At 45.1% G+C, this 20,084-nt stretch overlaps 1 protein-coding gene across 3 annotated transcripts in view; it reads left to right on the top strand.

The window, feature by feature from the left end:
- The first annotated feature begins 1,629 nt into the window (after positions 1 to 1,629).
- LOC148111633 (maestro heat-like repeat family member 5) overlaps positions 1,630 to 20,084 on the top strand; it is a 38,641-nt gene continuing 20,186 nt past the window's right edge. The window contains exons 1-10 of one of the 3 annotated variants that reach the window (XM_087881309.1): positions 1,630 to 1,929; positions 4,458 to 4,555; positions 5,543 to 5,609; positions 9,024 to 9,199; positions 14,077 to 14,497; positions 15,216 to 15,352; positions 16,807 to 16,902; positions 17,946 to 18,062; positions 18,895 to 19,017; positions 19,550 to 19,699. In XM_087881309.1, the coding sequence (XP_087737435.1) occupies positions 14,116 to 14,497; positions 15,216 to 15,352; positions 16,807 to 16,902; positions 17,946 to 18,062; positions 18,895 to 19,017; positions 19,550 to 19,699 (1,005 nt within the window). In that variant the 5' untranslated portion in view covers positions 1,630 to 1,929; positions 4,458 to 4,555; positions 5,543 to 5,609; positions 9,024 to 9,199; positions 14,077 to 14,115. Of the gene's footprint in view, positions 1,930 to 4,457; positions 4,556 to 5,542; positions 5,610 to 9,023; positions 9,200 to 13,398; positions 13,605 to 14,076; positions 14,498 to 15,215; positions 15,353 to 16,806; positions 16,903 to 17,945; positions 18,063 to 18,894; positions 19,018 to 19,549; positions 19,700 to 20,084 lie in introns of those variants that run through there. The other 2 variants (XM_087881310.1, XM_087881308.1) reach the window with 2 other exon arrangements.

Raw genomic sequence — 20,084 nt, 5'->3', positions numbered from 1 at the left:
ATCGGGTAGGCCGATTCATTCATCTTTTGTACCATTGGAAAACTAGCGTGGCCTAGTTTTTTGTGTAGTAAGTGGGCGCACCCATCATGAATGGGTTTGCCAATATGTGGTTTCCCTTTGTGTGTTGTGTTTGTGGTGGGTTTGCCTCCTGCGGTGTGTTCTCCTTCACCCCCTCTATTTTCTGTGGGCATGCTTGTCCCTTTCTCGTTACTTTCTGAGTTAGTGTTTGAGTGCTCTTGGGGCACTAAGTAGGATAGTCCCCCTTCTATGATGATCTTTCCTATGCTTCTCTTTCCTTTGGTCATATATGCTTTCCCTTCCCTGAAGGTTGTCTCAATGCCCAAGTCTTTACTTAGTTTGAGTGTTGCTAATATATTGTGGGGTATTTCTGGGATGAATAGTACCCCCTCTATCTTCCCTATTCCATCTATGTGTGCGCTCCCTTCTCCTTTCACCAATACCTTGTTCTGGTTGGCTACATTGATGTGGTATTCCTTAGGTGTGAATGCCTCCAGTATGTTCCTATTGTTGGTGGTGTGATTGGTGGCTCCTGAGTGAATGAACCATGTGTTCCTTCCTTTTGCCTGGGTGTTTGGGTGTTGGTGGTCTCTAAGTTCGTATAGTGACCCAGTCTGACTATCCCTGGAGCTATCCCTATATCCTCTCCTGTCCCTGGGGTTGGGTGAGTCCCTGTGCCTGAACCTGCTTTCTGGGGAGCGCCTGTCTGAGTAACCTGGTTTGCGGCCTTGCCTTTCCCTATGGTAGCTGTGGTCCCTGTCCCTCTGGTTTCTGGGCAATCTCTCCTATAGTGATTCCTAGACCCACAGTTAAAACATTCTGGCTTATCTTGGTCCCTGGTCTGGAAGTCTACCCTTTTTGTTGGTCTGCTTTCCCTGAGGCTTGATGAGCGTTCCCTTCTCAGGCTGTCCTCCGCAATCAGCCTGTTGGATAACGTCTCTAAAGAGAGGTGCTCTATGTTGAGACTATCCAGTTGCATGATAAAGTTCTCCCAACTGGGGTTTAGGGAGTTTATGATGATGCTTTTCATGATATTATCAGAAATGGTTTCCCCCCTTTGTATGAGTTCTGCCCTGGTGGTGTTTAGCTTGAGTATATGTTCCCCCATGGGTGTCCCTGCCTTATGCCTGGCTGAGTAAAATTCCCTGGATATTTTGGTTGTAGTGGCTGCACTCTTACTGTAAAATAAATTAAGTATTTTTTATAGTATCTCTGCCACGGTTAAGTGGTGGCCAAGACTGGGGTAAATGCTGGGTGACAAGCTAGACATTAGCAGATAGTAAGCCCTGTGGTGCAAACAGTCAATCTCAAAAGTCCATGGCTTCTTGGGTGGGTCATCAAATAAGTACAACATATTTTCTTTCAGAAAAGCAATCTGTAGTTGGTGGTACCACTCCAAAAGATTGGCCCCATCTAATTTCAATTTGTAATTGTCAGCAGTAAAAGTTATATTACTTACAGTCTGTTGCTGTCCATGGTTCTTTATGTGAGTGAACTCACAATATGCTGGGGGAATGCTTGTTGCCAGTCTGAACTGACTTATCTCTATGTTCCTTGTACTTATCTCTATGTTCCTTGTACTTATCTCTATGTTCCTTGTACTTCCTGTAGGTGGCGACTGGGCATGCGCGAGGCTCATTTCGCGCCGGAGGTCGTCTGGTGAGGAGCTCCTTATTGCTGCTCTCAGGCCTAGGCCTAGGCCTGCTGGTGGGGGGCTGGGCTCGCTCCTGGCGGGCCCGTAGCCCTCCCTGGGCGTCGGATGCCATGGCTGGGCCCCTGCATCTTGGGCGAAGGCTGGAAGAAGGCGAGGAGGTGAGGCGGTCGCAGGTCGAGGATCCCTGGGGACGGTGGCGGCGGCTGTCGTAAGTCGAGGATCTCCCGGATTCGGCGGCACGGTAGCGGCGGTGTCAGGTATGCTTCCTTCAATATCCAGGAAAGAAAAACCCAAACTCAATCATTTTAAAGAGCTTAGTACTTTTACTGAATATGAAATGATCGCAACCCAGGTAAAGCTGGAAGTGAGCAAAATGCGCGAAATAGCATCTACTAAGCTTCTCCCCCCCCCATGTCCATTGACCATCATCCAATCCAAAGGTCTCCCAAAGGTCAGGTGGCATCACGTCTGGCTACGTCATTCATCAGGAATGTAGGGCAGTTGGTCAGGGCAATCTCCCCTTTGGAGATTCACTTTCGTTTCTTGGGAAGACACGTCCTACAATGGAAAAAACACCTCCTGCACCTTCCCCCCCTTCGCCCCCTTTACTAGTCCCTCCCCCCGTTTCTTATGGCAGCTGAAGCAGGCAAAGCTGAGGCTGACATTCGGCCCCTCTTGCAGAAGAGAAGTTATTCCTAAATAAGAGAAAGGGAAAAAAGAGAGAAACAGAATATATACAATAATTATGGTTTATCTGGGTATTTGGTATAGAATTGCTGTATTTTCTTGGGAGCTCGGACATCCCGTTTATTCACCCATTCAGCCTGAGACAAAGGGAAATGTTTCCAGGCTATCAGATATTGGACTTTACCATGGTGTTTCCTAGAGTCCAAGATTTCCTTAACTTCAAAATGTTGCTCCCCCTCTATGAGAATGGGAATTGGAGGGGTGCTTTGATCAGCCCTCAGGGGAGACGAGTGTTCAGGTTTTAATAAACTAACATGAAATACAGGATGTATACGTCTCAACGTTTTTGGCAATTCCAATTCAACTGTTACTGGATTAATCAGTCTAATCACACGAAATGGTCCTACATACTTAGGGCCAGTTTTTTCGACTTCTGGGTAGTCTGTAAATATTTAGTAGATAAATAAACTTTATCACCCACTTTATAAATGTGAGCTGGGGACCTTTTCTTATCGGCTTGCGCCTTATGGGCCCGGTGTGCCTCATCTAATGCCTTCCGAGTCACTGCCCATGTGCTCTTTAATTGTTCAATCCAATCCATCAAAGAGGGATTCTGGGGATCATCTTGTGGTAGCTCGGGAATGGGTACGAAATCCTGGCCCGAAGCGACCTTAAAAGGAGTGAATCCGGTGCTACTGTGTACGGAATTATTATATGCCACCTCTGCAAATGGCAACAAGTCTACCCAATTGTCTTGCTGGTAATTTACGTAACACCTCAGGTATTGTTCTAGAACCCCATTGGTTCTTTCATAGGCCCCATTTGTCTGAGGGTGGTGACTGGAACTCAGCCCCTGGGCGGAGCCTATCAACTTCAAAAACTCTGTCCAGAAACTGGAAGTAAATTGCACACCCCTTGGAGATCCATGTAGCCGGTAAATCTGCCGAATAAACAGTTTTGCAAGGGTTTTTGCTGAAGGGATCTTTGAGCAACGGATGAAATGTACTTGTTTGGAAAACAAATCAGTTACTACCCAAATGACAGTGCAGCCTTCACTCTCTGGTAAGTCCACAATAAAATCCATAGATATTTCCTTCCATGGGGCATTCGGTCTGGCCACACCTTGCAGTAATCCAGGGGTTTTTCCTGGAGGTCTTTTAGCCGAGGCACATACTGGACAGCTAGCCACATATGCCTCTATGTCCTTTTTAAGTGCAGGCCACCAAAATTGTCTCTTAACAAGATGTAGAGTCTTGACAAACGCAAAGTGTCCCACGGCCTTGGCATCATGAGCATATTTCAATACGGTTGTTCTTAATGTGGTCGGAACATACAATTTCGATCCAACCCAAGCTAGTCCATCACAAAGTGTGCATTCATTCGAGTGGTTCTTAAACCACTCGTCAGTTTTTAGCGCTTCTCGCAATTTTTCGAGTAAATCCCCCAAGAGTTCTGGTTCGGGTTTTCCCTGCACTCTGGTAGTGACAGGTGTTGCCAATTGTGTCGAGGGGATCATAGGTTGAACCACCTCCTTCTTGATGCTGTTATACTGCGGCAATCTGGAAAGTGCGTCCGCCATGAAGTTCTTTCCACCAGGAAGATAACGTAGGGTGAAATTGAAACGATTGAAATGTTGGGCCCAACGAGCCTGTTTTGGTGATAGTTTGTGTGGTGTTTTTAATGCCTCTAAATTCTTGTGATCAGTCCACACTTCGAAAGGGTGTTTCGCCCCTTCTAAAAATTGTCTCCATGTTAACAGCGCCCATCTAACTGCAAACGCCTCTTTCTCCCATATGGCCCATCTCCTTTCCGTTTCTGATAGTTTACGGGACGTGTAAGCACAGGGTTGTAATATCCCGTTCTCATTCTTTTGCAAGAGTATTGCTCCTACAGCTACGTCACTGGCGTCAGCTTGTACTACAAAAGGTTGTTCCATGTCGGGGTGTTTGAGCATTGGTTCAGCCGCAAACAGCTGTTTCAATTTTTCAAAAGCGGCTTGACAGTCCATAGTCCATTCTAGTGGTTTCGAGGGTTTGGGCTCTACTTCCCCTTTCCTTTTTAGCAAGTCTGTAATTGGTAGTGCGGTTTCTTATGGCAGCTGAAGCAGGCAAAACTGAGGCTGACAGGCAGTGGATCCTGGGCGACGTTGGAGGACCTCCGGATGGGCCAGGAAGCCTGGTGGAGGCCGCGTGGTTGGTGAGTCATTGTTTCTTCTCCTCATTCCGCGGCCTAGGGAAGTTGGTGCGGCGGGTGGCGAGTGCGAATCCTGCAGGTATTCAGTCCTGCAGGCGGCTGGGTCTTGGGTGTAGTTTTTGGGGTGCGTTGTCCCACGTGGTGTCTGCTGGCGTGCTGCAAAAGTTCCGGTGGCTACCCTGCTGCTCTTTTGGGGGTGCTGAGCGTCGGTTTGTTTCTTCCTGGCTCCTGGGGACTTGAGTGCTGAGCCGAGTGCTGCAGCCAGGTGTTCGATCGTTTCCTCTGCTTCGGGCTCGATGGGTGAGCCCCCGCAGGCTTGTGATCTTGCTTGGGTGCTGTTTTGGGGGTCTTCCCCAGCGAAGTTGGGGTTCTCGCTGTTTCCCGCCATTCTATTTGAATCTCAGCTTCCCATTGGCTGTTGGCCATTCCAAGATGGCCACCGAGAGCATGGCGCGGAAATGAAATCCTCTACGTCCGGAGCTTCAGCTTGGGGATACCTTCCTCTTGCCGGGCTGAGGATTTCTTCTCTCTGTTGCTGGGTGCTCATCGCTGCTCCATTGCTTTCGAGTAGGCTTTGGAGTTTCGCGATGAGCTCCTCTTTGCTGGCAGTCGCTTCCATCATCCCCAGGATGGTGGATCGGAATTCTTCATTGCTTGGTGGCTCTGCCCTTTCGCAGTAGTAGGTTTCTTCTCTTGGCCCTTCGTCCCTGAGTTGTGGACTCGGGTTGTAGTCTCCATCACCTTCAGTTGTGGTGGTCCTTGCTGTGGCACCTTCGAGAACCTGCAGTTCTTTCATCTGTTTGATGTAGGCTCTGGTGGCCATTCTTTTCTCTGCCTCTGTCTGGGTTCTTGATTCTGCCATCTCTGTGAGTTGCGGGTAAACCGTCCTCTGCTACCAACCTGTGACTGATTTCTAGGATCTTACCCAATAACTCCAAACACAGGATGCAGTGAACCAATTCTCTTTATTGATCAATGTTTCTATTACAGGTATTTAGCTGGAAGTGGCCCCTGGACGCCTGGACCATGTCTTAAGTACCTGGGAGGCGGAGCTAAGGTAAGGAGGGGTCAGGGGAGGATCTAGGTGGATGTAGAGTTAACCCTTATCATACCTGGGATGGTGAATGGTGGGCATTTATACATAACAGAACCAGCCTATGCCAGTCTTCAAAGCCCTGAAACCTCATTGAACATCAGTTAACTCTGCATTCGTATTTGTCTTTATCTCCCCTCCCATTTGTGTTTCCTTATTTATTTATTTTATTAAATTTCTATACCGCCCTTCTCCCGAAGGACTCAGAGCGGTGAACAGCCAGAAGATAAAACACAGAGATACAAAAATTTAAAATAGATTAAAAACGAATTAAATAATTTGGCTGAATTTAAAATACCCCATAATTTAAACAGATTAAAATTTGTATTTAAAATTTATATTTAAAAGGGGAGAAGATTTAGGCCAGGCCAGCTTGATGAAAGAAAAACGTTTTAAGCATTTTTGCAGGACTAACATCTCTGAAAAAGGGGGCAGAATGTCAGAACTGCAATCTTCAACTTGGCACTTCACTGGCGTCCTGCCACCAATTGTTAGGGGAGAGGATGGAGGCAATTGTCATGGACAGGGTAGAGTTGGCCTACAGGGAGGGCGTGTAACAGGCTTCAAAGAAACCACAGGTGTGAGAACCAGCCTGTTCCAGTCTTCAAGTCCACAAAGCCTGAGAAAAGAATGCAAACTTCACCAAGAGGCACCAAACATCTGAGCGGTTCCCCAAACACCTCCTCGGCACACCATTGGTTGAAGACGGACCGGTCGGGGTGGGTGGATGGGATGGTGAGAAGGGGAGAAATTTGCAAATTTTTGACCAGGAGCTTTAGTTCTAGCCGGCTTTTGCTGCAACCACTAATTCCTCTTTTAAAAACCTATCACTTCAACCAAGTGACACTTCAACCAAGTGTCCGGGAGGATCCCGGATCTGCGCACCTTCCGTCGCGCGCTTAAAACGTTTTTATTTCATCAAGCTGGCCTGGCCTAAATCTTCTCCTCTTTTAAATTTAAATTTTAAATACAAATTTTAATCTGTTTAATTATGGGGTATTTTAAAATTCAGCCAAATTATTTAATTCGTTTTAATCTATTTTAAATTTTGTATCTCTGTGTTTTATCTTCTGGCTGTTCACCGCCCTGAGTCCTTCGGGAGAAGGGCGGTATAGAAATTTAATAAAATAAATAAATAAATAAATAAAACGGAGTGGAGGGTCTTTCTTTCCTAACGACCTACTTTTGGCAAGCCTAACAACATCATCCTGGGCAAAGGAAGGAGGCCAGGAACTTCCTGACATGATTGGGATACCTACTAGAAACACTCACGTCAAAGGACTCTTCCACCACATTTTTGTTGCGATTTGGCGAGATCTGGCCATGAATGGTGTGGATGGGTTTTAATTGTTTTCTTTTATTGAAAAGTTTTACAAACAAGAATTTTTTTCCAAATATTTCCCCTTCCCCGCCCCTTCCTACCCCCCCTCTACCCCCCCCCCCCGGACTTCCCAGAACAAAATACAGGGTAAAACAATTAACGGTCATATGCTAAGCTAAGCTAACTAACTACAGATTCCTATCCCCCCCTCGACACTTTAACTCACCTTTTACTTAACTAAATATACATACTCTTAACTTTTCCATTCATTCATAAGCTATTTGATACTTTTTAGTCCGATATTTGTTTTGAATATAATCAATCCATCTTCTCCATTCCAATATATATTTTTCTTGTGAGTGATCTTTCAAATATGCTGAAATTTTCGCCATTTCTGCCAAATTTGCCACTTTTAATGTCCACTCTTCAATAGTAGGCAATTCTTCCTTCTTCCAGTATTGCGCCACCAAAAGTCTAGCTGCAGTTATTAAATTTAAAATCCATTTAGTCTCTATAACCGTACAATTATACCCAAGAAAAACAATTGTGGGGTAAACTTTATCTTCTTTTTAAGAATATTTTGGATAATCCACCATATTTTAATCCAAAATGCTTTAACTTTTTTACAAGTCCACCATATATGATAATCACAATCACATCTCCAACACTTAGATTGCAAATTCAGATACATACAAGCCAACTTTTTAGGATCTAAATGCCATCTGTAAAACTTTATATAAAAATTTTCTCTTAAATTTTGTGCTTGCATAAATTTTACATTTGTTTCTATTTCTTGCATAAGTATCTTGGTTACCCAAACCATGTCTATTCTGGACCAGGACTTATGGGGGTTAGAATAATATGTGAATTTCTTTACCTCGGAATTATAAAATCTGCAACCATCTATTAAATTCACTTCTTGTACTAAATCCATAAAAGTTCTAGGCAGTACATTTTTCTTTTTTTTATTACTCTGATCACTGCTATAATCCTTTTTACATCTACAATTGCGTTGAAATCGCCGATCAAACATATATTCCCTATTTTTTCTTCTATTATCTTTTGATGTACTTTTTTTTGTAAAATTCTAATTGTCCACTGTTCGGCGCATAGATAACCACCAATAACATACTTTTATATTTAAATTTTACTTCTATCATCAATATTCTTCCTACTGAATCTGCATATCTCAATTTACACTCTATTCCTTCTTTAATGTACACCACTATTCCTCTTTTCTTTTCTTCCGCTAGTGTTACAAATGATTCCCCTAATTTTTTACGTAATAAGTATTTTTCATCTTGTTTTCTTATGTGTACCTCTTGAAGGCACACAATATCCATTTTTTGTTTTATCACTTTTCTAAAAATTTGATGTCGTTTAGCCAGAGAATTGAGAGCATTTACATTTAATGATAAGATTTTAAAATTTTGTTCCATTCCTTTGTGGTTCTACTATGCGATATTTCCTATTACTTCCTGTCCTTTCTCTTAGCTCTTCTTTTCACTCCTTCTTCCTCTTGAGGTTCCCCTTCTTCCTCTTTATCTCCTTCCTCTAGTAGTTTTTCTCGCTCTTCCTGTTTTTGTGTCCTTTTAGTCCTCCGTTCCGGTTCCTCCCTGTTACTATTTGCTCCTTCTATGCCCATCATTTGGTCATGCAGGTTCTGTGCTCTGTGCTGTGAATCCACTTTTATTTTTTTCCCTTGCCACGACACCACCATTCCTTCCGGTATTATGCATCTAAATGGTATATGCCGTTTATTTAATAATGTGGCTAGGAACCAATATTCTTTTCTTAGTTCTCTTATTCTCTTAGGTACTTGCTTTACCGTAATTATTTCTTTGCCTTTATAAAACATGGGTTCATTTTTTGTCATTTTATAAACAATGTCTCTTATTTGGAGGTGGGGGTGGGGGTGAGGATACAGTACAGCCTCAATTAATAGGACTAAAAACCCAATGTCAGACCAAGCTATAATAATAATGCAAATCCAGAGCATGTAAATAAAAATATCAATCTCTGCTATAATTTTCTGTTGATGTAATTTTTTGTTGCAGTGAATGAAACAATACTGATTTGGTGCGCAGGACATCTGCCAGGACCCCTCTGAAGGCTTCTCAGGGGGAGATGGAGCCTGGCCTGAAAGAGCCCCCTCCCTTGCCAAGGAGGCCCGAGAGGGAAAGGGCTCCGGGGAGAAAACGCTCACCAGACGCCGTCCTTCCCTCATATCCAGGTATAGATGCTACAGGGCTGGGCTACCTATGGAACCAGCCTTGTCCTATCACATCAGCCCACCCCACACAATCAATCCATAACACGGCCGCAATTGGAATCTCGGGGGCGTACACGGTGGGCTCTAGGTCACGCCACATAGACATCCGCTACAAGAATGTCAGGTAGCTTGCCAGAATGGGGTTTGTACACATCAAACATTGTAATACAACCGACCAGTTAGCTGATCTGTTCACAAAACCTGTGCCCATTGACCGACACAACCTTCTGTGTAAGCGTTTGTGTTTGCTCCTGTAAACGATGCATCTGCATGTCTATGACGCCTGCTCACCCCCTCACTCATACTCACTGGCACCTGTCATTGGCTGGCAAGAAGGGGAATTGTTAGGTGTTTTGTGCCAGCCATGGCAGTTTCTTAAAAGGCCACCAGATGGGAGCAAAGAGGCACCTTTGATCCCACTGGTGGGCCAAAGGGCTCCGGCCCCTGCAGCCCCATTGGGGAGAGTTAATGGCCCTCCGGCCCCCTCACACTTTGGTAAGGGAGAGGCCAGGGGCCCCTCTAAGAATCCCTGCACAGGGGCTGCTCTTTGGCTCTTGTTCTAACTTCCTACAGGACTGAACCATGGGCTCAACCCAGGCATGGATGCCTCCATGCCAGGGAACTCATTTTACTCTACTTTACTTCTAAATAAAGACTCAACGTGATTGCATCCTTGTGTGCTGCCTTTTCTTGGAAGTGGCCTCAACGAACCATTGATCTTTGTGAGATCCCTCACATCCCCATCATCTTTGCTGGTCAGAAAGTCAGAAAAGGGGGTCATGGGACCTCGGGACACTGCAACCGTCATAAGTACATGCCAGTTGCCAAGCCTCTTGAGCTGAATTGTGGCTGTACGTCTAGGTAGCCCAGCCCCAGAGACGAGGCAGGCCCCCAACCTCCTGACCTTCCCCAAGAGCATGAAGACTCAACTCTGCCAGCTGTCTGGGGGCCCAAGGGGGCCCTGCAAGCCATGGGGGGGGGTTGGGGAAGAAGGAGCTTCCTCTCCTTTCAACTCTGCAATTGTCCCTTTTGCCTTTTTTAAAAAAACAAACCTGTTTGGCTTTTTTTTAAAAAAACTTTGCTTTCAACTGCAGCTTTTGTATCGTTGGAGAGTTTTACCAAAACTACTACAACACTTCAGCGATGATGGGCAGTGCAGAAACTGGACCCCCCCAAAAAATCATATATACAAGTAGTCCTCGATTTACGACCACAACTGAGCCCAACATTTTTGTTGCCAGTTGTTAAGTGAATCACTGCAATTCCTAAATTAGTAACATGGTTGTTAAGTGAATCCGGTTTCCCCCTTGGCTTTGCTTGTCAGAAGGCTGCAAAAGGGGATCACGTGACTCCTGGGACACGGCGACTGTCATAAATGTGAGTCACTTGCCAAAGGTCCAAATTCTGATCATATGACCGTGGAGATGCCAGAATGGTCATAAGTGTGAAAAATACTTTGTTCAGTGCTGTTGTAATTTGAACCAGCACTAAAAAAACGGTTGTAAGCCAAGGACTCCATAAGAATAGAATAGAATAGAATAGAATAGAATAGAATAGAATAGAATAGAATAGAATAGAATAGAATAGAATAGTATAGAATAGAATAGAATAGAATAGAATAGAATAGAATAGAATAGAATTAGAGAGTTGGAAGGAACCTCGGAGGTCTCCTAATCCAACCCCCTGCCCATGCAGGAAACCCTACACCAGTATATCATATCTCCTATATCTCATATCTCATAATAAGAAAAATTAAAAAACCAAGCTCGGTAGCAGACTTAGCCAATCAAAGAACAAAGCTGATCAGCCTTAATCTTGGTTAGGTTCTTTTGAGATCTAGCACGTTGAGGGACACCATCACACTGGGTCATTCCATAGTGACCCCTAGCTTTGCTCCCCATAATGTCGCTAATGTTTTTTGTGGTTTTTTTGAGAAACTTTATTGAGATTTTTTACAAAAAAGAAAAAAAAACATAAGTGTACTGACATTTACAGTTAGTATCAGATGTGCAGTGTTTTAACTATATACATAAATAATACTTGGTGATATTTCAAATCACTTTTTACCGTTATTTAACACACCTTTAGGTCTTTCTTTCATTTTATCATGCATCCACTTGTACCACCTTTCCCACACAATATAATAAACTGACTTCTCATCATCGTTTAATTCATGAGTTAATTTAGTCATCTCTGCGCACTCCAATATTTTCCTAATTGTGAACTCTTCTGGTGGTTGGGTTTTCTCTTTCCAGTACTGTGCGTATGCCAATCTGGCGGCTGTAATTATGTGGATCATTAAATGTATCTTTTCCTTTCCATATGGCTTCTTTACTATTCCCAGGAGAAATATCTCTGGTGTTAATTCAATATCTTCGCCAATTATTTCATATAACCATCTCCTGATCTTGTTCCAATATCCTTTCGCTTCCGGGCATGTCCACCACATGTGAAAGAAGGTGCCTTGACCGTGGCCACATTTCCAACAATTAGGATGTATATTAGGGTATATCTTTGCTAGTCTGGCCGGGACTAAATACCATCTATGTAGCATTTTATAATGGTTTTCCTTGTATGTCGCCGCTGTAGTCAATTTAAGATTCCTATTCCATGCCTCCTCCCATTCCCCAAAATTTATATCACGCCCTATATTTTTCTCCCATGCATTTATTTGATTCTTTGTGATATCTTCGGACTTGTCATCACCTAATAAATAGTTGTATAGTTTGGCCAGAATCTTTTTATTTGTTCCCATCAGGACTTTATCCAATCCATTTGATCCAAGTTCTAAACCGTATTGTTCTTTGTCTTTCTGATATCTAGATTTTATTTGTGAATAGGTCCACCAATCTAAAGTTATTCCTTGCTCTCGTAAAGTATCATTTGATTTAAGATTCCCTCCTTCGTCTAAGATATCTTTGTACCAGCCCATTTTCTCCATCCCCCATCTATTGGGGTGGATCAGGGCCTCCATCGTTGAGAGCCAACTTGGAATTTTTTTGTAATATCTTTGCCTAATCGGGGTCCATGTTTGTATCAATGAGTCTCTAATTTTATGTCTATGGAAATATGTCTTCCTTTTCTTCTCTACATCCCAAATGTGGGCATGCCACCCTTTTTGCAAATCGTGGCCTTCTAGGGTAAGAATCCTCTCATTTTCCAGGGTGATCCAATCTCTTATCCAGACTAGCTTAGCTGCCCTGTAATATATTTCCCAATCGGGGAGTCCAAATCCACCTATATCTCTTTTGCCCCTTAAAATTTTAATAGAAAACCTCGGTTTTTTCCCCTCCCATATAAATTCTCTGATGATTTTGTCTAATTCTAAAAAAAACTTTTTCTCTAAATTTACCGGTATGTTTTGGAATAAAAATAGTATTCTGGGGAGAATATTCATCTTAATTGTGGCTATCTTGCCCAAAAGTGATCATCTTATTTTCTTCCATCTGTCAAGGTCTTGTTTCATCTTCCTAATTAGGGGAGTATAATTGTCGTCTTTTAAGGTCGAACATCTTGATGTAATCCAAATTCCTAGGTATTTAATTTTTTTGGCAACCTGTAGTCCTAATACTTGTTTTTCTGGCTCTCAGTTGTATTCTTAATCAATACTTTGGTTTTGGTTTTGTTCAATGTGAAGCCTGCCACCTCTCCATATTTACTTAATTCCTCTAGCACTTTTGGTCCTGATTCTATGGGGTCTTCAAGGATTAAGGCTACATCGTCTGCAAATGCTTGCGTCTTGTAAATTTCCTTCCTGATCTTCAGTCCTTTTATTTCCTCATTAATTCTAATTTTCCGTAAAAGAACTTCTAAGGCCAAAATAAACAATAATGGGGATAGGGGGCAACCTTGCCTTACTCCCTTACTAATTTGGAATGTTTTAGTCCTATGCTCAGTGGCAGACTTAGCCAATCAAAGAACAAAGTTGATCAGCCTTAATCTTGGTTAGGTTCTTTTGAGATCTAGCACGTTGAGGGACACCATCACAGTGGGTCATTCCATAGTGACCCCTAGCTTTGCTCCCCATAATGTCGCTAATGTTATCAAGGGGGTTATCCAGGGGACCCTCCATATCCCATCCCTATTATCTTGGGGAGTAAGAGGCCCCTTGGGTCATGACACCAGCTGTCCCCCATGAGAACATAATGCGCTGATGTCACAGCCCCTGGGGCAGAGATATAAAGGCAGAAGGGATGAGAGGGGAGCTGTGGAGAGTTGAGGAGAGTAGAGGATAGTTGAGTTCAGTTGAGTTGTGTTGAGCAGAGTAGAGCAGAGCAGAGCGGAGGGGAGTGTTCTACTTTGTCAAATACCTCGCTGAAGCCTTTCAACTTTTATTTCTAGTCTGTCTTTCACAGTTACGTTGTTGGTAGGTTGGGCTATAGTTTCTTTTTGCATGCAAAGAACGAGTTAAGCAACTCTGCTTTCTCTCTGCTGCCTGTAATTTCCTTGCCGTCTTCTCTCTTTAGGGGACTTTTAGTTTGGTTGCTGTGCCAAACCAGACAGTTGTAGAGGTACAAAGGAGAGACTCCCAAATTCCTCTGTAGATCAGCAGCTCCTTGGGCAGTCTGAGCTTCTTGACCCAGGAAGAACATGTGATAAATAGAGATAGATAGATAGATAGACAACTAGATAGATAGATAGATAGATAGATAGATAGATAGATAGATAGATGATAGATGATAGATGATAGATGATAGATAGATAGATAGATAGATAGATAGATAGATAGATAGATGATAGATAGATAGATAGATAGATAGATAGATAGATAGATAGATAGGAGCACCAAGGACCCCTCCTTTCAACCTGGAGTTACAAAACTTCTCCTTTATTGACAGGATCTCCATCCAGTTCAAGAACTCCCTCTTCACGAGAGGATGGACCACATGCTAAAAAAGTTGCCCTTCTTGAAGAAGGAGGACAGCAAGGAGTCCCATCCACAAATTACGAATAATGACCCATGGCAGTGGAACAGTCACTTCTCTGGCTCCCACCCGTCCACTTCTTCGGCCACTCAAAGAACCACGCAGGTCTTGCCCCTTCTTGTAAAGGGTTCCCCAGCTCCAGTGGACATGAGCAAGAAGGTGCAGCCTCCAGCACTGGTGCTGCCAGAATTGGTGCGCAGGACCCCTCTGAGGGCTTCTCAGGGGGAAATGAAGCCTGGCCTCAAAGAGCCCCCTTCCTTGCCAAGGAGGCCCGAGAGGGAAAGGGCTCCGGGGAGAAAAAGCTCTCAAGACACCATCCTTCCCTCATATCCAGGTATAGATGCTACAGGGCTGGGCTACCTATGGAACCAGCCTTGTCCTATCACATCAGCCCACCCCACACAATCAATCCATCCATCCCTCCATCAATCAATCCATCAGGACAGAGCCAGAAGGGACCTTAGAGGTCTTCCTTCTCCAGAGACCAATTGCATTAAGCAATAAGTTTCTCTTCCTACCTTCTAGTGCTTTGGAAAATAAGTTGACCCCCTCCTCTGTGTGCCAGCCCCTCAAATACTGGAAGACTGCTCTCATGTCACTAGTACACCCTTCCTTCCTTTTCCTAACTACCCAAATCCAAATCCTGCAATCGTCCTTCATCAGGTAGGGACGTTATGGTGCAGACTCCATCAGTCAAAGAGTTTCGACTGTGGGGCCTAGGAAGAGGGTCTTCTCTACTGCTGCCACTGTATTAGGGAACATCTTACCCTCAGAGGTGAGGAAAGACCCCTCCCTCTTAGCCTTTTTCAAAGGCTAGATCTAAATTATAAGATTACAACATCATGAAATTTCAAAGCAATAAAAAATTCCAATTCCATATATAAGATGGTTGTCTAAGGACAGGAAGATCAGGGCCTCGAGACTTATGACACGTTTGACCCCTCCCTCAGGCTCAGCCTGGTGATCCACTACGCACTCCTTGTCTCTCTCTGCTTTGAGAAGGCTTGTCCTGTCGAATTGCCCATCAATCTCTGTCTGTCTCTTCTTCTCAGAACTCTCTGACGAGTCTTTCAAAAATTTATGGGAGAGCAGGAAGCCATTAAAAGGCAGACCCGTCAAAGAAATCTTGGATCTCATGGACGAGAGAGAAATATTAGAGACCATCTTGGACCATCTTCGTCCTTTCCAGGTAAGCAGCTGGGTTTGTGTCGCGGTGGGCCCTGAGGTCCATCGTGGAGAGGGTCCAGAAGCCAGGGCTGCCTCGGTGGAGATCATTTATCCCAAAAGTAGACAAATGTAGTTATGGAGAATTTGCTGAACTAGGGGGTCCTTGCTGGAAGGATCATGGAACGACCATGGAATGATTGCCTCAACCATTTTGGACTCCACCTCAACATCAAGACAGGATACTTAGGGACTGTCACCACCCCTGGAATGCTTCAAATCAATGGAGAAAACCTAAAGCAGGTGGACATTTTTTGGTATCTGGGATCCCACCTCCAATGTCAATGGTGACATCAATGGCGAGGTGAGAGCAAAGGAGAATGCAGCCTGGATACGTTGGCGAGAACTCACCAGTGTGTTACTGGACAGACGAATGGCCACCCATCTTAAATCTGAGACCTACAAGACAACCATCCGCCCTGTTGCACTGTCTGGCACTGAATGCTGGGCAGCAACAACAGGGACCGGAAGCTCTCTGCATGCCACGGAAATGCGAAATGGTCCTGAGTGTGAGAAACAGTCCATTTTTTTCAGTTGTAAACTATCCTTTATAACTTCGAACAGTCAGTAAATAAATGTTCTGACCCAAACACGACAAACCCTCTGAAGTGAACTCAAAGATTCCTTTATGAGGAGAGCCAGCAGCCCCGACAAAAAGTTTCTCTCCCACCACAGGCTAACAAGTCCATCCGGCAGGGAGAAGAATCGTTGTCTGCCACATCTATTCATCTCCGCCCCCTGCCTTTTATCCCCAGAGCTAGGGGGGGGCTTCGCTAGCAGTGGTGGCTCGTCTGTCCCAAGGACCGGCCCATAGATTTCCACTGCTCTCCTCTCCTCTGCCTTCTGTGTATCCGCGCGTCAGGCACTGGACCCAGATGTTCCTCCTCTTCCTCATCCACCTCCAGACCTGCGGTCTGTTGACTCACCATCTGAGGGCTGACGGATGGCCCAGGCTCCTCCTCTGTCTCTCTCTCTGCCAGCCCCATTCCCTCTTCCCCCTCGGAGCTCTCAGGTTGCCTTGATGCTGGCCCTGACTCCCACGCCTCCTCCTCCTCCTCCTCCTCCTCCTCCTCCTCCTCCTCCTCCTCCTCCTCCTCCTCCTCCTCCTCCTCTGATTCGGCTGCTGGAGGGCCACAACAATAAATGGTGATAAATCAAGTTCTCACAATTTGTGGCAGAGATTTTCCAACCGTTCATCTCAAAAGCTGCCTCAGCTCCAGCTGATACAATCCGGATGGTCCTTGTTACGTGCTTCGTGTCTGTCCCAGCTAGAAAAGTCAAATTACTTATAATATGCATCCGGACGCAGAAGGGAAACCAATCCTCCCCTTGGAAACACACAGAAAGCTGTTCCTTCCTCTGCTCCTTCACTTTCTCACAACTTCTTTTTTGTTGTTCTTGTTGTTGTTGGCAAAGCAGATTCCTTCAGACCACAAACTGCCCAGGAGGAAAACAAGCGCATTGCCGCCCATCGACCAGAAGCAAAGCACGTCCCAGGTCTTGTCTAAAGACAAGGTAAATATGCGGAGGTTTTACACTTTTAGGGCCGCAGTTATCTTAGATGCAACATCAGAAGAGGACAGCTTGCCATGGCCAACTCACCGTGGCTGCCCACGAGCCACAGCAGACTCACCGCGGGTTAATTCAACCATTCCGTTCTCTCCAATAATGTTAAAAATCATTTTAACATTTGTCGTTTATGTTTCATTTGTCCCTCCTTTGAGGCCTCCTTTCTTTGACGCTTCTGTTCCACCATTTCCTCGATATTAGACAGACAATGAATAATAGAACTACAGACTTGGAAGGGGGCCTTGGAGGTCTTCTAGTCCAACCCCCTACTGAAGGAGGAAACCCTTTCCCATTTCAGGCAAACGGTTGTCCAATCTCTTCTTAAAAGCTTCCAGTGATGCAACACCCACAACTTCTGGAGGCAAACTGTTCCACTGGTTAATTGTTCTCACTGTTTGGAAGTTTCTCCTTGGTTCTAGATTGGTTCTCTCCTTGATAAGTTTCCATCCATTGTTTCTTGTCTTGCCTTCGGGTGCTTTGGAGAATAGGCTGACCCCCTCCTCTTTTTGGCAACCCTTGAGGTATTGGAACCCTGCTATTAGTGTAACTCTTGTTCCCTGGTGAGTTGGCCACGGCAAGTAGGCCATGGCTAGTTGGCCATGGTTAGTTGGCCAAGCCAAGAGGGCCATGGCAAGTTGTCCCAATCCACCACGGAGAGCTAATGCATGTAAAAAGATGAAGCTGCCAGATCTCCACAGAAACCATAAAGGATCTCAGGACGGCCAAACAGAGAATCAGCAAAGGGCACCTATGGGGATGGGGGAGGGGGGTTAAAGTAGCTTTTCAAGAAGAAGAAGAAAGTCAAAATGGCAATTATTGACTTATTAGATTCGTATGCTGCCCATCTCCCCGATCAGGTCACCCAGGACCAGTTTCCGTGTGCTTGACCACACGGAGTCCTTTTCTGATCCTAATTTCTCCTATATTTCCTTTTCCTGGCCGTTTGGTGGAGCTCCCTAGGACTCACGGACTCTTTTTCCCACCTTCAGATTAGCCTCTACAAATATTATGGCGTTAAACTGCGAAACTCAACACAGAAGGACCTGGTGACGGAACAGCTCCAAAGCCTTCTAAGTTTTTCACTCCAGGAAGAAACAGACCGAGAGGTGAGTGGCAGTGGGATGCCTGCGGGGGCTGAGACCTCCATCTTTGTGGGGTCCTTGGGGCTCTCTGAGCTTGGATGTTTTCTTGCAGACGTTTAGTGACCCAACTAGGTCACCTCATCAGTGCCAGAAGAGAACAGGTTTTGCAGAATAGAGGTGAAGGGAGGAGGAGGAGGAGGAGGAGAATTGTGGGGTCCTTGGTGCTCTCTTAACTTGGTTGTTTTCCTGTAGATGTTTCATGACCCAGCTAGGTAACATCATCAGTGCTAGAAGAGAATGGGGGTTACAGAGAGGAGGAGGAGGAGGAGGACTGTGGGGTCCTTGGTGCTCTCTGTGCTTGGTTGTTTTGTTGCAGACATTTCATTACCCAGCTAGGTAATTTCATCAGTGCTAGAAGGGCCTGGGGTTTGCAGAGAGGAGGAGGAGCAGGAGGTGGAGAAGGGGAGGAGAAAGCGGAAGGTAAAGACAAAGGGTTAGGTGCAAATAAGAGCCTTGGTGGTGCAGCGGACTAAAATGCTGTTAAGTAGCACGTAGCTGCCAGCTGCCGGCAATTACTGTGAGTTCAAATCTCACCAGGCTCAAGGTTGACTCAACCTTCCATCCTTCTGAGGTAGGTAAAATGAGGACCCGGATTGTGGGGGCAATAAGCTGACTTTGTATTAAAAAAAACACCGCTTTGGGGGGGGAAAAGACCTACTAAGCAGGTCTATACAAAAGTATGAAGGCTATTGCTTAACACATTGTAAGCCGCCCTGAGTCTCCGGAGAAAGGGCGGCATCTAAATCGAACCTATAAATCAATAAATGTCCTAATTCACAAACATCGCTTTGCCTAGGGAATCTCGGAATCCATTCGAATGGCATCCTTTTGCCACCTGCCTGAGATTCTGGTGGCCCTGGAGGAGGCTGGCCAGTTCAGGCAGACAAAAGGACCGTTTGCAGTAGAAGCCCCCATTGAGGTAAGACCAGGGATGGGGTTGCAAGGTCTGAAACTCAGTGCAGAAGGAGGCTGGGGGATTCTGGGAAGGAAAGTCCAATGTGCTTAGAAGGACTTAGGCTCCAGGCTGTCAGGTCTCCTCAGATTGGTCATAGATCTCGTAGATGTAGGTGGTGCTGAAATTCTCCATCTCCATCTCCTGGAGAACTATTTTATAAGGCTAGAGAAGATTAGGAGCTGCCCCAACAAACACCTCGAGTAGACCCAAAGGTGCTTTTTCCAAAGGCTTGGGCTTGGTTTTTTCCTGAAGACATTTCGCTTCTCATCCAAAAAGCTTCTTCTCTTTTGACCCAAGTCAGACCTGAAGAAGCTTCTGGGATGAGAAGCGAAACCTCTTCAAGGAAAAACAAAGTCCAGTTGCCTTTGAAAAAGCCCCTTTGGGGCAACCGTGACCTGGATGACTAAGAAGCTCCATCAGTTTCCATCCATTGCTTCTTGTCTTGTCTTCTGGTGCTTTGGGAAAGAGTTTGACCCCCTCGTCTTTGGACTGACAGGACTCACAGACTCTCTCCGAGAGATGGATTCGGACCACATTAATACTCTGCTATGGCCAGGCAGTCCTGGGAGCGCAAGTAGAGGACATGATGCCTTTCCTGGACAACATTGTCTCAGAAATACTCTATCAGTATTCCAGCATGAAAAAGGTAGGCAGGTTTCCACCCTCTACTTCTCTTAATGCTGAGTTTAATCACAAGAACAATTATAATCCGGAGTCCTTAGCTTGTTTGATTTCTTAAAGACATTTCATGACCCAACTAGCATGTTGTGGGAGAGGAGGAGGAGGAGGAGGAGGAGGAGGAGGAGGAGGAGGAGGAGGAGGAGGAGGAGGAGGAGAATCTATGGTCTTGTTGCATTTATTATCCTCAAGGCAGCGCTCCTGCATTACACTCTTTCTTCCTTTCCACACAACAACTCTGTGACGTGTTTTGGATTGAGACTGGCCCCAACTCACCTAGCTGGCTCTCGTGCCTAGGGCGGGACTTGAACTCACAGTCTCCTGGTGATTGGCCCAAAGACAGTTGGCCTTTT

The sequence above is a fragment of the Pantherophis guttatus genome, chromosome 18, assembly GCF_059756535.1.
Source record: "Pantherophis guttatus breed Tessera chromosome 18, ASM5975653v1, whole genome shotgun sequence".
NCBI lineage: Eukaryota > Metazoa > Chordata > Lepidosauria > Squamata > Colubridae > Pantherophis > Pantherophis guttatus.
The sequence above is the reverse complement of the archived record's forward strand: the minus strand, read 5'-3'. Positions and strand labels throughout refer to the sequence as shown.